Raw genomic sequence first — 15,619 nt, 5'->3', positions numbered from 1 at the left:
CAAAGCTGAAACTTTGCAGACATCTTCCCATGGTCTGTATCTAATAGTGCTGGGAATATCAATTCATTTCGTTGTCAAGTTTGGTTTCCATGGCAACCTGACGAAGAAAAACTTAAATCCAAGATGGCGGCCAAACGGCTGGAAATATCCATTTTGACGGCCCGATCGAAAATGATCGCTATCTCATGACGGTGTCACATGCAAAATATGGTAGCTATTGGAGCAATTTTGGCGGAGATATATGCTGTTTTGTGCCGTTTTTATCACTTTTGGCATTTTCACGGTCTTTAATCCAATATGGACGCTAAATGACGCAACTTTTGACAAACAGCTAAGAACAGGAAATGTTCAGCGTCTGATGCTGGTGCATTGTGGTAATTTGTAGCACTTTCTATCAAGAACTTTAGCAGCTACGTAGTTTACAAAGTAAAAATATGAGAGGCTAGCTAAATCCAATATGGCCGCCACATCACGTGACTTTTGACATAAGAGCAAGAATAGATCTTGTTCAGCAACCAAAGCAAGACTCATCAGTAGTTGTTCAAGTGCCTTACCTGATAAGTTTCCAATGCTAGAGCTTGCTAAAGATGTCCTATAAAAAGTTTGAAAATAACTTTCAGCCGGAAGTTGCAGTCAATATGGCGGCCATTGAAGACATATCTCAGAATTTTTTCTTTGAAGTTGTTAGTATGGTACTTGGAGCCAAAGTCTGGAGAGTTTGGAAGCTTTCGAGCTGGTAGTTTGAGCTGAGGAGATTTTGGGAGTCAAGTACTGAGATATCTGCTAAAAAACAGTGCAAAAACACTTAATCCGATCTGGAGGCCAAACGAAGCAATTTCGCTACATTGGATGTGTAGAGAATTTGTTGGCCATCTGATTGCGCACCAGTTCAAGAATTTTGGAAGTCTTTGGAGCTTTCGTGGCGGAGATATTAGCTGTTGAAATCGCGATTTTTAAAGTTGTTTTGAGTTATCTGCCCTTAGTCTTTGAGTCTAGAGTCTTGGGATTTTTGTGGTATCTGCTTCAGGACCTAAGCTATCTTTGTGGAAATTTTGAAGAGATTCTGAGCAGTAGTTTTGGAGGTAGGATTGGAACAAAAATCGGCGGAATAATAATAATAATAATAATAATAATAATAATAAATAATAATAATAATAATAAATCGAACAATTACAATAGGGCTCTTGCCAGGATGGCAGGGAGCCCTAATAAGAAATCCTTATTTTTGCGATTTTGGCACTTTTGACCCTGGGATCGGGTAGCTGGACTAAAACCATTTAAAAAAATTCAAGGTCACCAAGGTCACGGGGTCAAGGTCATTTAGGTGGTCCGTAAAACGAAAATGTACTTTTTTTGGCGAGCTCTCACGCGACTGTTATTGCATGTATGGTGGAAGTGGTTGGTAATTATGCATTACCCCGACCAGTTCTAGCACATGTATAGGTAAATTTTGATGATATGCATGTCCGCCGTCCGTCCGCGCGTCTGTCCACCAAAACTCTGTTTTGTCATTTTCTCACGTACTATCTAACTTACAAAGCTGAAACTTTGCAGACATCTTCCCATGGTCTGTATCTAATAGTGCTGGGAATATCAATTCATTTCGTTGTCAAGTTTGGTTTCCATGGCAACCTGACGAAGAAAAACTTAAATCCAAGATGGCGGCCAAACGGCTGGAAATATCCATTTTGACGGCCCGATCGAAAATGATCGCTATCTCATGACGGTGTCACATGCAAAATATGGTAGCTATTGGAGCAATTTTGGCGGAGATATATGCTGTTTTGTGCCGTTTTTATCACTTTTGGCATTTTCACGGTCTTTAATCCAATATGGACGCTAAATGACGCAACTTTTGACAAACAGCTAAGAACAGGAAATGTTCAGCGTCTGATGCTGGTGCATTGTGGTAATTTGTAGCACTTTCTATCAAGAACTTTAGCAGCTACGTAGTTTACAAAGTAAAAATATGAGAGGCTAGCTAAATCCAATATGGCCGCCACATCACGTGACTTTTGACATAAGAGCAAGAATAGATCTTGTTCAGCAACCAAAGCAAGACTCATCAGTAGTTGTTCAAGTGCCTTACCTGATAAGTTTCCAATGCTAGAGCTTGCTAAAGATGTCCTATAAAAAGTTTGAAAATAACTTTCAGCCGGAAGTTGCAGTCAATATGGCGGCCATTGAAGACATATCTCAGAATTTTTTCTTTGAAGTTGTTAGTATGGTACTTGGAGCCAAAGTCTGGAGAGTTTGGAAGCTTTCGAGCTGGTAGTTTGAGCTGAGGAGATTTTGGGAGTCAAGTACTGAGATATCTGCTAAAAAACAGTGCAAAAACACTTAATCCGATCTGGAGGCCAAACGAAGCAATTTCGCTACATTGGATGTGTAGAGAATTTGTTGGCCATCTGATTGCGCACCAGTTCAAGAATTTTGGAAGTCTTTGGAGCTTTCGTGGCGGAGATATTAGCTGTTGAAATCGCGATTTTTAAAGTTGTTTTGAGTTATCTGCCCTTAGTCTTTGAGTCTAGAGTCTTGGGATTTTTGTGGTATCTGCTTCAGGACCTAAGCTATCTTTGTGGAAATTTTGAAGAGATTCTGAGCAGTAGTTTTGGAGGTAGGATTGGAACAAAAATCGGCGGAATAATAATAATAATAATAATAATAATAATAATAAATAATAATAATAATAATAAATCGAACAATTACAATAGGGCTCTTGCCAGGATGGCAGGGAGCCCTAATAAGAAATCCTTATTTTTGCGATTTTGGCACTTTTGACCCTGGGATCGGGTAGCTGGACTAAAACCATTTAAAAAAATTCAAGGTCACCAAGGTCACGGGGTCAAGGTCATTTAGGTGGTCCGTAAAACGAAAATGTACTTTTTTTGGCGAGCTCTCACGCGACTGTTATTGCATGTATGGTGGAAGTGGTTGGTAATTATGCATTACCCCGACCAGTTCTAGCACATGTATAGGTAAATTTTGATGATATGCATGTCCGCCGTCCGTCCGCGCGTCTTCTGTCCACCAAAACTCTGTTTTGTCATTTTCTCACGTACTATCTAACTTACAAAGCTGAAACTTTGCAGACATCTTCCCATGGTCTGTATCTAATAGTGCTGGGAATATCAATTCATTTCGTTGTCAAGTTTGGTTTCCATGGCAACCTGACGAAGAAAAACTTAAATCCAAGATGGCGGCCAAACGGCTGGAAATATCCATTTTGACGGCCCGATCGAAAATGATCGCTATCTCATGACGGTGTCACATGCAAAATATGGTAGCTATTGGAGCAATTTTGGCGGAGATATATGCTGTTTTGTGCCGTTTTTATCACTTTTGGCATTTTCACGGTCTTTAATCCAATATGGACGCTAAATGACGCAACTTTTGACAAACAGCTAAGAACAGGAAATGTTCAGCGTCTGATGCTGGTGCATTGTGGTAATTTGTAGCACTTTCTATCAAGAACTTTAGCAGCTACGTAGTTTACAAAGTAAAAATATGAGAGGCTAGCTAAATCCAATATGGCCGCCACATCACGTGACTTTTGACATAAGAGCAAGAATAGATCTTGTTCAGCAACCAAAGCAAGACTCATCAGTAGTTGTTCAAGTGCCTTACCTGATAAGTTTCCAATGCTAGAGCTTGCTAAAGATGTCCTATAAAAAGTTTGAAAATAACTTTCAGCCGGAAGTTGCAGTCAATATGGCGGCCATTGAAGACATATCTCAGAATTTTTTCTTTGAAGTTGTTAGTATGGTACTTGGAGCCAAAGTCTGGAGAGTTTGGAAGCTTTCGAGCTGGTAGTTTGAGCTGAGGAGATTTTGGGAGTCAAGTACTGAGATATCTGCTAAAAAACAGTGCAAAAACACTTAATCCGATCTGGAGGCCAAACGAAGCAATTTCGCTACATTGGATGTGTAGAGAATTTGTTGGCCATCTGATTGCGCACCAGTTCAAGAATTTTGGAAGTCTTTGGAGCTTTCGTGGCGGAGATATTAGCTGTTGAAATCGCGATTTTTAAAGTTGTTTTGAGTTATCTGCCCTTAGTCTTTGAGTCTAGAGTCTTGGGATTTTTGTGGTATCTGCTTCAGGACCTAAGCTATCTTTGTGGAAATTTTGAAGAGATTCTGAGCAGTAGTTTTGGAGGTAGGATTGGAACAAAAATCGGCGGAATAATAATAATAATAATAATAATAATAATAATAAATAATAATAATAATAATAAATCGAACAATTACAATAGGGCTCTTGCCAGGATGGCAGGGAGCCCTAATAAGAAATCCTTATTTTTGCGATTTTGGCACTTTTGACCCTGGGATCGGGTAGCTGGACTAAAACCATTTAAAAAAATTCAAGGTCACCAAGGTCACGGGGTCAAGGTCATTTAGGTGGTCCGTAAAACGAAAATGTACTTTTTTTGGCGAGCTCTCACGCGACTGTTATTGCATGTATGGTGGAAGTGGTTGGTAATTATGCATTACCCCGACCAGTTCTAGCACATGTATAGGTAAATTTTGATGATATGCATGTCCGCCGTCCGTCCGCGCGTCTGTCCACCAAAACTCTGTTTTGTCATTTTCTCACGTACTATCTAACTTACAAAGCTGAAACTTTGCAGACATCTTCCCATGGTCTGTATCTAATAGTGCTGGGAATATCAATTCATTTCGTTGTCAAGTTTGGTTTCCATGGCAACCTGACGAAGAAAAACTTAAATCCAAGATGGCGGCCAAACGGCTGGAAATATCCATTTTGACGGCCCGATCGAAAATGATCGCTATCTCATGACGGTGTCACATGCAAAATATGGTAGCTATTGGAGCAATTTTGGCGGAGATATATGCTGTTTTGTGCCGTTTTTATCACTTTTGGCATTTTCACGGTCTTTAATCCAATATGGACGCTAAATGACGCAACTTTTGACAAACAGCTAAGAACAGGAAATGTTCAGCGTCTGATGCTGGTGCATTGTGGTAATTTGTAGCACTTTCTATCAAGAACTTTAGCAGCTACGTAGTTTACAAAGTAAAAATATGAGAGGCTAGCTAAATCCAATATGGCCGCCACATCACGTGACTTTTGACATAAGAGCAAGAATAGATCTTGTTCAGCAACCAAAGCAAGACTCATCAGTAGTTGTTCAAGTGCCTTACCTGATAAGTTTCCAATGCTAGAGCTTGCTAAAGATGTCCTATAAAAAGTTTGAAAATAACTTTCAGCCGGAAGTTGCAGTCAATATGGCGGCCATTGAAGACATATCTCAGAATTTTTTCTTTGAAGTTGTTAGTATGGTACTTGGAGCCAAAGTCTGGAGAGTTTGGAAGCTTTCGAGCTGGTAGTTTGAGCTGAGGAGATTTTGGGAGTCAAGTACTGAGATATCTGCTAAAAAACAGTGCAAAAACACTTAATCCGATCTGGAGGCCAAACGAAGCAATTTCGCTACATTGGATGTGTAGAGAATTTGTTGGCCATCTGATTGCGCACCAGTTCAAGAATTTTGGAAGTCTTTGGAGCTTTCGTGGCGGAGATATTAGCTGTTGAAATCGCGATTTTTAAAGTTGTTTTGAGTTATCTGCCCTTAGTCTTTGAGTCTAGAGTCTTGGGATTTTTGTGGTATCTGCTTCAGGACCTAAGCTATCTTTGTGGAAATTTTGAAGAGATTCTGAGCAGTAGTTTTGGAGGTAGGATTGGAACAAAAATCGGCGGAATAATAATAATAATAATAATAATAATAATAATAAATAATAATAATAATAATAAATCGAACAATTACAATAGGGCTCTTGCCAGGATGGCAGGGAGCCCTAATAAGAAATCCTTATTTTTGCGATTTTGGCACTTTTGACCCTGGGATCGGGTAGCTGGACTAAAACCATTTAAAAAAATTCAAGGTCACCAAGGTCACGGGGTCAAGGTCATTTAGGTGGTCCGTAAAACGAAAATGTACTTTTTTTGGCGAGCTCTCACGCGACTGTTATTGCATGTATGGTGGAAGTGGTTGGTAATTATGCATTACCCCGACCAGTTCTAGCACATGTATAGGTAAATTTTGATGATATGCATGTCCGCCGTCCGTCCGCGCGTCTGTCCACCAAAACTCTGTTTTGTCATTTTCTCACGTACTATCTAACTTACAAAGCTGAAACTTTGCAGACATCTTCCCATGGTCTGTATCTAATAGTGCTGGGAATATCAATTCATTTCGTTGTCAAGTTTGGTTTCCATGGCAACCTGACGAAGAAAAACTTAAATCCAAGATGGCGGCCAAACGGCTGGAAATATCCATTTTGACGGCCCGATCGAAAATGATCGCTATCTCATGACGGTGTCACATGCAAAATATGGTAGCTATTGGAGCAATTTTGGCGGAGATATATGCTGTTTTGTGCCGTTTTTATCACTTTTGGCATTTTCACGGTCTTTAATCCAATATGGACGCTAAATGACGCAACTTTTGACAAACAGCTAAGAACAGGAAATGTTCAGCGTCTGATGCTGGTGCATTGTGGTAATTTGTAGCACTTTCTATCAAGAACTTTAGCAGCTACGTAGTTTACAAAGTAAAAATATGAGAGGCTAGCTAAATCCAATATGGCCGCCACATCACGTGACTTTTGACATAAGAGCAAGAATAGATCTTGTTCAGCAACCAAAGCAAGACTCATCAGTAGTTGTTCAAGTGCCTTACCTGATAAGTTTCCAATGCTAGAGCTTGCTAAAGATGTCCTATAAAAAGTTTGAAAATAACTTTCAGCCGGAAGTTGCAGTCAATATGGCGGCCATTGAAGACATATCTCAGAATTTTTTCTTTGAAGTTGTTAGTATGGTACTTGGAGCCAAAGTCTGGAGAGTTTGGAAGCTTTCGAGCTGGTAGTTTGAGCTGAGGAGATTTTGGGAGTCAAGTACTGAGATATCTGCTAAAAAACAGTGCAAAAACACTTAATCCGATCTGGAGGCCAAACGAAGCAATTTCGCTACATTGGATGTGTAGAGAATTTGTTGGCCATCTGATTGCGCACCAGTTCAAGAATTTTGGAAGTCTTTGGAGCTTTCGTGGCGGAGATATTAGCTGTTGAAATCGCGATTTTTAAAGTTGTTTTGAGTTATCTGCCCTTAGTCTTTGAGTCTAGAGTCTTGGGATTTTTGTGGTATCTGCTTCAGGACCTAAGCTATCTTTGTGGAAATTTTGAAGAGATTCTGAGCAGTAGTTTTGGAGGTAGGATTGGAACAAAAATCGGCGGAATAATAATAATAATAATAATAATAATAATAATAAATAATAATAATAATAATAAATCGAACAATTACAATAGGGCTCTTGCCAGGATGGCAGGGAGCCCTAATAAGAAATCCTTATTTTTGCGATTTTGGCACTTTTGACCCTGGGATCGGGTAGCTGGACTAAAACCATTTAAAAAAATTCAAGGTCACCAAGGTCACGGGGTCAAGGTCATTTAGGTGGTCCGTAAAACGAAAATGTACTTTTTTTGGCGAGCTCTCACGCGACTGTTATTGCATGTATGGTGGAAGTGGTTGGTAATTATGCATTACCCCGACCAGTTCTAGCACATGTATAGGTAAATTTTGATGATATGCATGTCCGCCGTCCGTCCGCGCGTCTGTCCACCAAAACTCTGTTTTGTCATTTTCTCACGTACTATCTAACTTACAAAGCTGAAACTTTGCAGACATCTTCCCATGGTCTGTATCTAATAGTGCTGGGAATATCAATTCATTTCGTTGTCAAGTTTGGTTTCCATGGCAACCTGACGAAGAAAAACTTAAATCCAAGATGGCGGCCAAACGGCTGGAAATATCCATTTTGACGGCCCGATCGAAAATGATCGCTATCTCATGACGGTGTCACATGCAAAATATGGTAGCTATTGGAGCAATTTTGGCGGAGATATATGCTGTTTTGTGCCGTTTTTATCACTTTTGGCATTTTCACGGTCTTTAATCCAATATGGACGCTAAATGACGCAACTTTTGACAAACAGCTAAGAACAGGAAATGTTCAGCGTCTGATGCTGGTGCATTGTGGTAATTTGTAGCACTTTCTATCAAGAACTTTAGCAGCTACGTAGTTTACAAAGTAAAAATATGAGAGGCTAGCTAAATCCAATATGGCCGCCACATCACGTGACTTTTGACATAAGAGCAAGAATAGATCTTGTTCAGCAACCAAAGCAAGACTCATCAGTAGTTGTTCAAGTGCCTTACCTGATAAGTTTCCAATGCTAGAGCTTGCTAAAGATGTCCTATAAAAAGTTTGAAAATAACTTTCAGCCGGAAGTTGCAGTCAATATGGCGGCCATTGAAGACATATCTCAGAATTTTTTCTTTGAAGTTGTTAGTATGGTACTTGGAGCCAAAGTCTGGAGAGTTTGGAAGCTTTCGAGCTGGTAGTTTGAGCTGAGGAGATTTTGGGAGTCAAGTACTGAGATATCTGCTAAAAAACAGTGCAAAAACACTTAATCCGATCTGGAGGCCAAACGAAGCAATTTCGCTACATTGGATGTGTAGAGAATTTGTTGGCCATCTGATTGCGCACCAGTTCAAGAATTTTGGAAGTCTTTGGAGCTTTCGTGGCGGAGATATTAGCTGTTGAAATCGCGATTTTTAAAGTTGTTTTGAGTTATCTGCCCTTAGTCTTTGAGTCTAGAGTCTTGGGATTTTTGTGGTATCTGCTTCAGGACCTAAGCTATCTTTGTGGAAATTTTGAAGAGATTCTGAGCAGTAGTTTTGGAGGTAGGATTGGAACAAAAATCGGCGGAATAATAATAATAATAATAATAATAATAATAATAAATAATAATAATAATAATAAATCGAACAATTACAATAGGGCTCTTGCCAGGATGGCAGGGAGCCCTAATAAGAAATCCTTATTTTTGCGATTTTGGCACTTTTGACCCTGGGATCGGGTAGCTGGACTAAAACCATTTAAAAAAATTCAAGGTCACCAAGGTCACGGGGTCAAGGTCATTTAGGTGGTCCGTAAAACGAAAATGTACTTTTTTTGGCGAGCTCTCACGCGACTGTTATTGCATGTATGGTGGAAGTGGTTGGTAATTATGCATTACCCCGACCAGTTCTAGCACATGTATAGGTAAATTTTGATGATATGCATGTCCGCCGTCCGTCCGCGCGTCTGTCCACCAAAACTCTGTTTTGTCATTTTCTCACGTACTATCTAACTTACAAAGCTGAAACTTTGCAGACATCTTCCCATGGTCTGTATCTAATAGTGCTGGGAATATCAATTCATTTCGTTGTCAAGTTTGGTTTCCATGGCAACCTGACGAAGAAAAACTTAAATCCAAGATGGCGGCCAAACGGCTGGAAATATCCATTTTGACGGCCCGATCGAAAATGATCGCTATCTCATGACGGTGTCACATGCAAAATATGGTAGCTATTGGAGCAATTTTGGCGGAGATATATGCTGTTTTGTGCCGTTTTTATCACTTTTGGCATTTTCACGGTCTTTAATCCAATATGGACGCTAAATGACGCAACTTTTGACAAACAGCTAAGAACAGGAAATGTTCAGCGTCTGATGCTGGTGCATTGTGGTAATTTGTAGCACTTTCTATCAAGAACTTTAGCAGCTACGTAGTTTACAAAGTAAAAATATGAGAGGCTAGCTAAATCCAATATGGCCGCCACATCACGTGACTTTTGACATAAGAGCAAGAATAGATCTTGTTCAGCAACCAAAGCAAGACTCATCAGTAGTTGTTCAAGTGCCTTACCTGATAAGTTTCCAATGCTAGAGCTTGCTAAAGATGTCCTATAAAAAGTTTGAAAATAACTTTCAGCCGGAAGTTGCAGTCAATATGGCGGCCATTGAAGACATATCTCAGAATTTTTTCTTTGAAGTTGTTAGTATGGTACTTGGAGCCAAAGTCTGGAGAGTTTGGAAGCTTTCGAGCTGGTAGTTTGAGCTGAGGAGATTTTGGGAGTCAAGTACTGAGATATCTGCTAAAAAACAGTGCAAAAACACTTAATCCGATCTGGAGGCCAAACGAAGCAATTTCGCTACATTGGATGTGTAGAGAATTTGTTGGCCATCTGATTGCGCACCAGTTCAAGAATTTTGGAAGTCTTTGGAGCTTTCGTGGCGGAGATATTAGCTGTTGAAATCGCGATTTTTAAAGTTGTTTTGAGTTATCTGCCCTTAGTCTTTGAGTCTAGAGTCTTGGGATTTTTGTGGTATCTGCTTCAGGACCTAAGCTATCTTTGTGGAAATTTTGAAGAGATTCTGAGCAGTAGTTTTGGAGGTAGGATTGGAACAAAAATCGGCGGAATAATAATAATAATAATAATAATAATAATAATAAATAATAATAATAATAATAAATCGAACAATTACAATAGGGCTCTTGCCAGGATGGCAGGGAGCCCTAATAAGAAATCCTTATTTTTGCGATTTTGGCACTTTTGACCCTGGGATCGGGTAGCTGGACTAAAACCATTTAAAAAAATTCAAGGTCACCAAGGTCACGGGGTCAAGGTCATTTAGGTGGTCCGTAAAACGAAAATGTACTTTTTTTGGCGAGCTCTCACGCGACTGTTATTGCATGTATGGTGGAAGTGGTTGGTAATTATGCATTACCCCGACCAGTTCTAGCACATGTATAGGTAAATTTTGATGATATGCATGTCCGCCGTCCGTCCGCGCGTCTGTCCACCAAAACTCTGTTTTGTCATTTTCTCACGTACTATCTAACTTACAAAGCTGAAACTTTGCAGACATCTTCCCATGGTCTGTATCTAATAGTGCTGGGAATATCAATTCATTTCGTTGTCAAGTTTGGTTTCCATGGCAACCTGACGAAGAAAAACTTAAATCCAAGATGGCGGCCAAACGGCTGGAAATATCCATTTTGACGGCCCGATCGAAAATGATCGCTATCTCATGACGGTGTCACATGCAAAATATGGTAGCTATTGGAGCAATTTTGGCGGAGATATATGCTGTTTTGTGCCGTTTTTATCACTTTTGGCATTTTCACGGTCTTTAATCCAATATGGACGCTAAATGACGCAACTTTTGACAAACAGCTAAGAACAGGAAATGTTCAGCGTCTGATGCTGGTGCATTGTGGTAATTTGTAGCACTTTCTATCAAGAACTTTAGCAGCTACGTAGTTTACAAAGTAAAAATATGAGAGGCTAGCTAAATCCAATATGGCCGCCACATCACGTGACTTTTGACATAAGAGCAAGAATAGATCTTGTTCAGCAACCAAAGCAAGACTCATCAGTAGTTGTTCAAGTGCCTTACCTGATAAGTTTCCAATGCTAGAGCTTGCTAAAGATGTCCTATAAAAAGTTTGAAAATAACTTTCAGCCGGAAGTTGCAGTCAATATGGCGGCCATTGAAGACATATCTCAGAATTTTTTCTTTGAAGTTGTTAGTATGGTACTTGGAGCCAAAGTCTGGAGAGTTTGGAAGCTTTCGAGCTGGTAGTTTGAGCTGAGGAGATTTTGGGAGTCAAGTACTGAGATATCTGCTAAAAAACAGTGCAAAAACACTTAATCCGATCTGGAGGCCAAACGAAGCAATTTCGCTACATTGGATGTGTAGAGAATTTGTTGGCCATCTGATTGCGCACCAGTTCAAGAATTTTGGAAGTCTTTGGAGCTTTCGTGGCGGAGATATTAGCTGTTGAAATCGCGATTTTTAAAGTTGTTTTGAGTTATCTGCCCTTAGTCTTTGAGTCTAGAGTCTTGGGATTTTTGTGGTATCTGCTTCAGGACCTAAGCTATCTTTGTGGAAATTTTGAAGAGATTCTGAGCAGTAGTTTTGGAGGTAGGATTGGAACAAAAATCGGCGGAATAATAATAATAATAATAATAATAATAATAATAAATAATAATAATAATAATAAATCGAACAATTACAATAGGGCTCTTGCCAGGATGGCAGGGAGCCCTAATAATAATAATAATAATAAATAATAATAATAATAATAAATCGAACAATTACAATAGGGCTCTTGCCAGGATGGCAGGGAGCCCTAATTAGTTCGTTATAACCGTAGTTTACTGTATATGGTTTTATTGAAGGCGGGTTTGCATGACAGAAGTCGGTGATCTTCAAATGCCAGGTAAAAGTGTCAATAGGGAAAGTGGTCTCACTTCCAGTAACATGTGATTATGTTTTTACAGCACACACACACACACACACACACACACACACACACACACACACACACACACACGGAGGAGGTGAGATGAGGTGAAATGGCGTTTCAAACGTCGCGTTCAATAATATTACACTTATGCAACGTGCATGCACGAGTATGTGGCTGCTGATTTTAGTCAGACTAATACTGTCTTTTGTGCCAACCAACTGAGATACCATGCCGCAGTTTTAAATGAATCCCTCACTCAGAAGAATAGTATATGAACTCGGAACCGACAGGGAATCGAACCACCGACCTTCCGCTTTCCACAGGCTGGTCCGTACACACAATGAGGGTATCGGAGCATTAAATCAATCATGAATTGAGGGTTGGGTTTGGAGAATTGAATTCATCAATGACCGAAACTGCTTTTTCGCCGATTTTAGCACGAATCAAACATGAAGACGAAGGATGCCATACAATAAACAAGTTCAATCATACACTTTTTCCGGGGTAGAATAGGTCTTCAGCAACCCATGCTTGCCGTAAAAGGTGACTATGCTTGTCGTAAAAGGCGACTAACGGGATCGGGTGGTCAGGCTCGCTGACTTGGTTGAAGCATGTCATCGATCCCAATTGCGTGGATCGATGCTCATGATATCAATCACTGGATTGTCTGGTCCAGACTCGATTATTTACAGACCGCCGTCATATAGCTGGAATATTGCGGAGTGCGGCGTTAAACAACAAACCAACCAACCAATGAGCACTGACATGGGGCCTACAAACTTAGAAACATAATCGAGAGGATGCGAAGCTTCAATCATAGGTTTCCGGTGTGCCCAAGGGAAATGCCCCTTACACCACTGAGCCACCTGTGCCCCCATGTATGTATGAATAAAATGGAAACATCTTTGAATGGAATATTTATAACAGTTGCTTGACAGTTAGCTTCTTACCGGCAATTAGTGATAAAGTTTGACATAAAAATCATACGAACTGCCAATCACTTTGTGTGAGTTCATTGGAGTTGAACCTTGACAGACCGAGGGCCAACAGTTAGCTTCTTACCGGCAGTTGTTTGGAAACATCCAAGCTGTATAGACACCGCCTCATTGTGTTGTTCCTCATACATTCTTCCTCGATCTGAATAGCTTGTAGCACATGTTTATGAAAGGACTGAGGGGAATCGCCTTGGTTCAGGAATATGTAATCCGAGTATAATCTGTAATTTGATCATACATTCATATAATAAGAAATAAAACCAGAAGCGTTTGTCAATATTTACATTTATGCATTTATATGCATTTTAATTATAATAGTTTGTGCTATATTGTGTTTAAGAATAGATTGAGTTTAACGTTTTAACCAATATTTGTCTCTTGGAACTTATTGAGTTCGAGAAATGTCTACACATCTCAGGTTGACACAATGGGGTTCGACTATATGTGTATTCTGCATCATACTCATATCGAACGTGTCATTGAGTTATCAAATGCTATGATTCCTAATTTCCAATGTCGGACATCTAATTGACTTTTAGGGACTTAATTCTGACAAGTTATAGATACCACAGAAAATGGAAATAAAAACAGATTAACATTTCAGAGATCGAAACCCAAGAAACAATTTTTCTCAGATTCTTTTCACATCCATTATATCAACGCATGTTGGGCGATGAGTGTTGATATACTGAACATGAAAAGATACAATGGTGAATTTTAGGATCAGGAAGTATTCGACGTCATTAATATTAAAAAAAACCCGATTAATTAATTTGATGTCCACTTTGAGACAACCTGCAATATCAAATTTGACGTCTTCTTTCATTTAACTGTAGCCCATGCCATTAAACGGTACACTTTTGTGAAATCACTTCCTTTATATTATATCTTACAACGCCATCCAGCGCCCTCATATAGCTGGAATATTGCTGAGTGTGGCTTTAAACAACAAACAAACAAACCACAATGCCAACCGTTGCTGCGACAATGTTGTAAAGTAGCGTACATTGCAACACTAATCACATATTTCGGTATAATAACGACTATTTATGTAGCCTTGTAGGTATAAACTCAAGTATAATACAAGTGAAAATAAGGAAGTGCATCATATATTTCTTTGGTCACGGGTGGAAGTTTCCTCCAAATTTATACCATAAAAAAATGGAAAGCAAATGAATGTTGTAAGTCAGAACTTTTTGAAAAAGAAACAGTATGCAAAGGCCATGTGGAAACAAATAACACAACAACAAAACACCAGGTTCAGTAGTACGGATGGTAAGTTGTTTACCTGTCTGTGGGATTCCTAAATATGATTATGAACTTGGGATCTTTATACACATGCTTCATTAAATGTGGTGTGACAACCACAGGTTCGGTCAAGCCTGCATTTTGAGGGATGTCTTCCCATCTGTAGAACCTATAGAAATCTGTCGGAGTTCCGTCTCCTGAAACACGTTAAACATGAAGCATAATATAATATGATAGATTGTATTTAAGTTTACCCTTCATATCATTAATTTTTTTGCTGTTGAACATCTCGATACTCTGTCGATACCCATCAAAAATAATCAAATATTCAACTAATACAGAGTCACGGGGTGTTCCCGCCAGAAGAGGAGATTAAACGTTATATTCTGCACACTATTATCCGAACCATATCTCAGAAATGTTGTTGTATTGCACAAAACACACTGTTGAATACAAATAAACAAAACCAAAGTCAGTATCATAGCGAGAGAAAGAGGAGAAAGAGACTGGGAACATACTGTAACATGATTTTATTAATATATGAACTCAACTATTATTTCCAAGAAAAAATTACCTACTTTTAAGGTAGGTCTGTCGACCGGGAAAAATAATGTAAACTAAAACAAAATATAAAAAAAATAAAAAAATTAATCATTATTGAATTTACTTGAAACTTGTTTGGCAAAGCTATCAGAAATAACCTTCCAACAATTTCTACACAATCAAAATCCGACACGTGTTCACATTTAAATCTTGACCGGGGAAACAACACACCACAATCATTGAAAACATAATTGAAAGAAAACTCCAGTTTGCGATATGTACAACGTCAATCTTTCGGTGTGTCGACCAGAGAGACAAAAATGACTAAAGACAATCAAAGAAGATGTAATTGGAAGGTTTCGATACAGGTGACGAATACATCTCAAAATAATAACTTCCGCAGAAGTAATGACAAAATGAATAACATAATCTCAACACTCGAAGGCTTTCAGGGTAAATAATGCAAGTAAAATTAATTATTCAATGTAAAAGAAAAATATTCATCAAAAGTCATGCATGATCAAGTTAATCCTTAATCATGATGTCAAATACAATTATAAGCCATTCACAAGTCATTTCGGATACAACACGAGATATCTCCTACAGTAGCCGGCCGCAGTCTGCCGGAGTTATCGTTCGATAGAGGTGGTAACGTTGCTTCGTTTGTCATTGATTCAC

The 15,619-nt window shown here is 39.2% G+C and overlaps 1 protein-coding gene across 1 annotated transcript in view; it reads right to left on the bottom strand.

The window, feature by feature from the left end:
* Window positions 1-15,619, bottom strand: part of LOC124149095 (carbohydrate sulfotransferase 15-like) — a 37,760-nt gene that overhangs the window by 17,553 nt on the left and 4,588 nt on the right. Inside the window, exons 3-4 of the mRNA XM_048380638.1 lie at window positions 14,439-14,595; window positions 13,218-13,371 (exon numbers count right to left, since the gene is read on the bottom strand). Of these exons, the coding sequence (XP_048236595.1) occupies window positions 13,218-13,371; window positions 14,439-14,595 (311 nt within the window). The remainder of the gene's footprint in view (window positions 1-13,217; window positions 13,372-14,438; window positions 14,596-15,619) is intronic.

This window comes from Haliotis rufescens, unplaced genomic scaffold, assembly GCF_023055435.1.
Source record: "Haliotis rufescens isolate VD_foot unplaced genomic scaffold, xgHalRufe1.0.p SCAF_32, whole genome shotgun sequence".
NCBI lineage: Eukaryota > Metazoa > Mollusca > Gastropoda > Lepetellida > Haliotidae > Haliotis > Haliotis rufescens.
The sequence above is the reverse complement of the archived record's forward strand: the minus strand, read 5'-3'. Positions and strand labels throughout refer to the sequence as shown.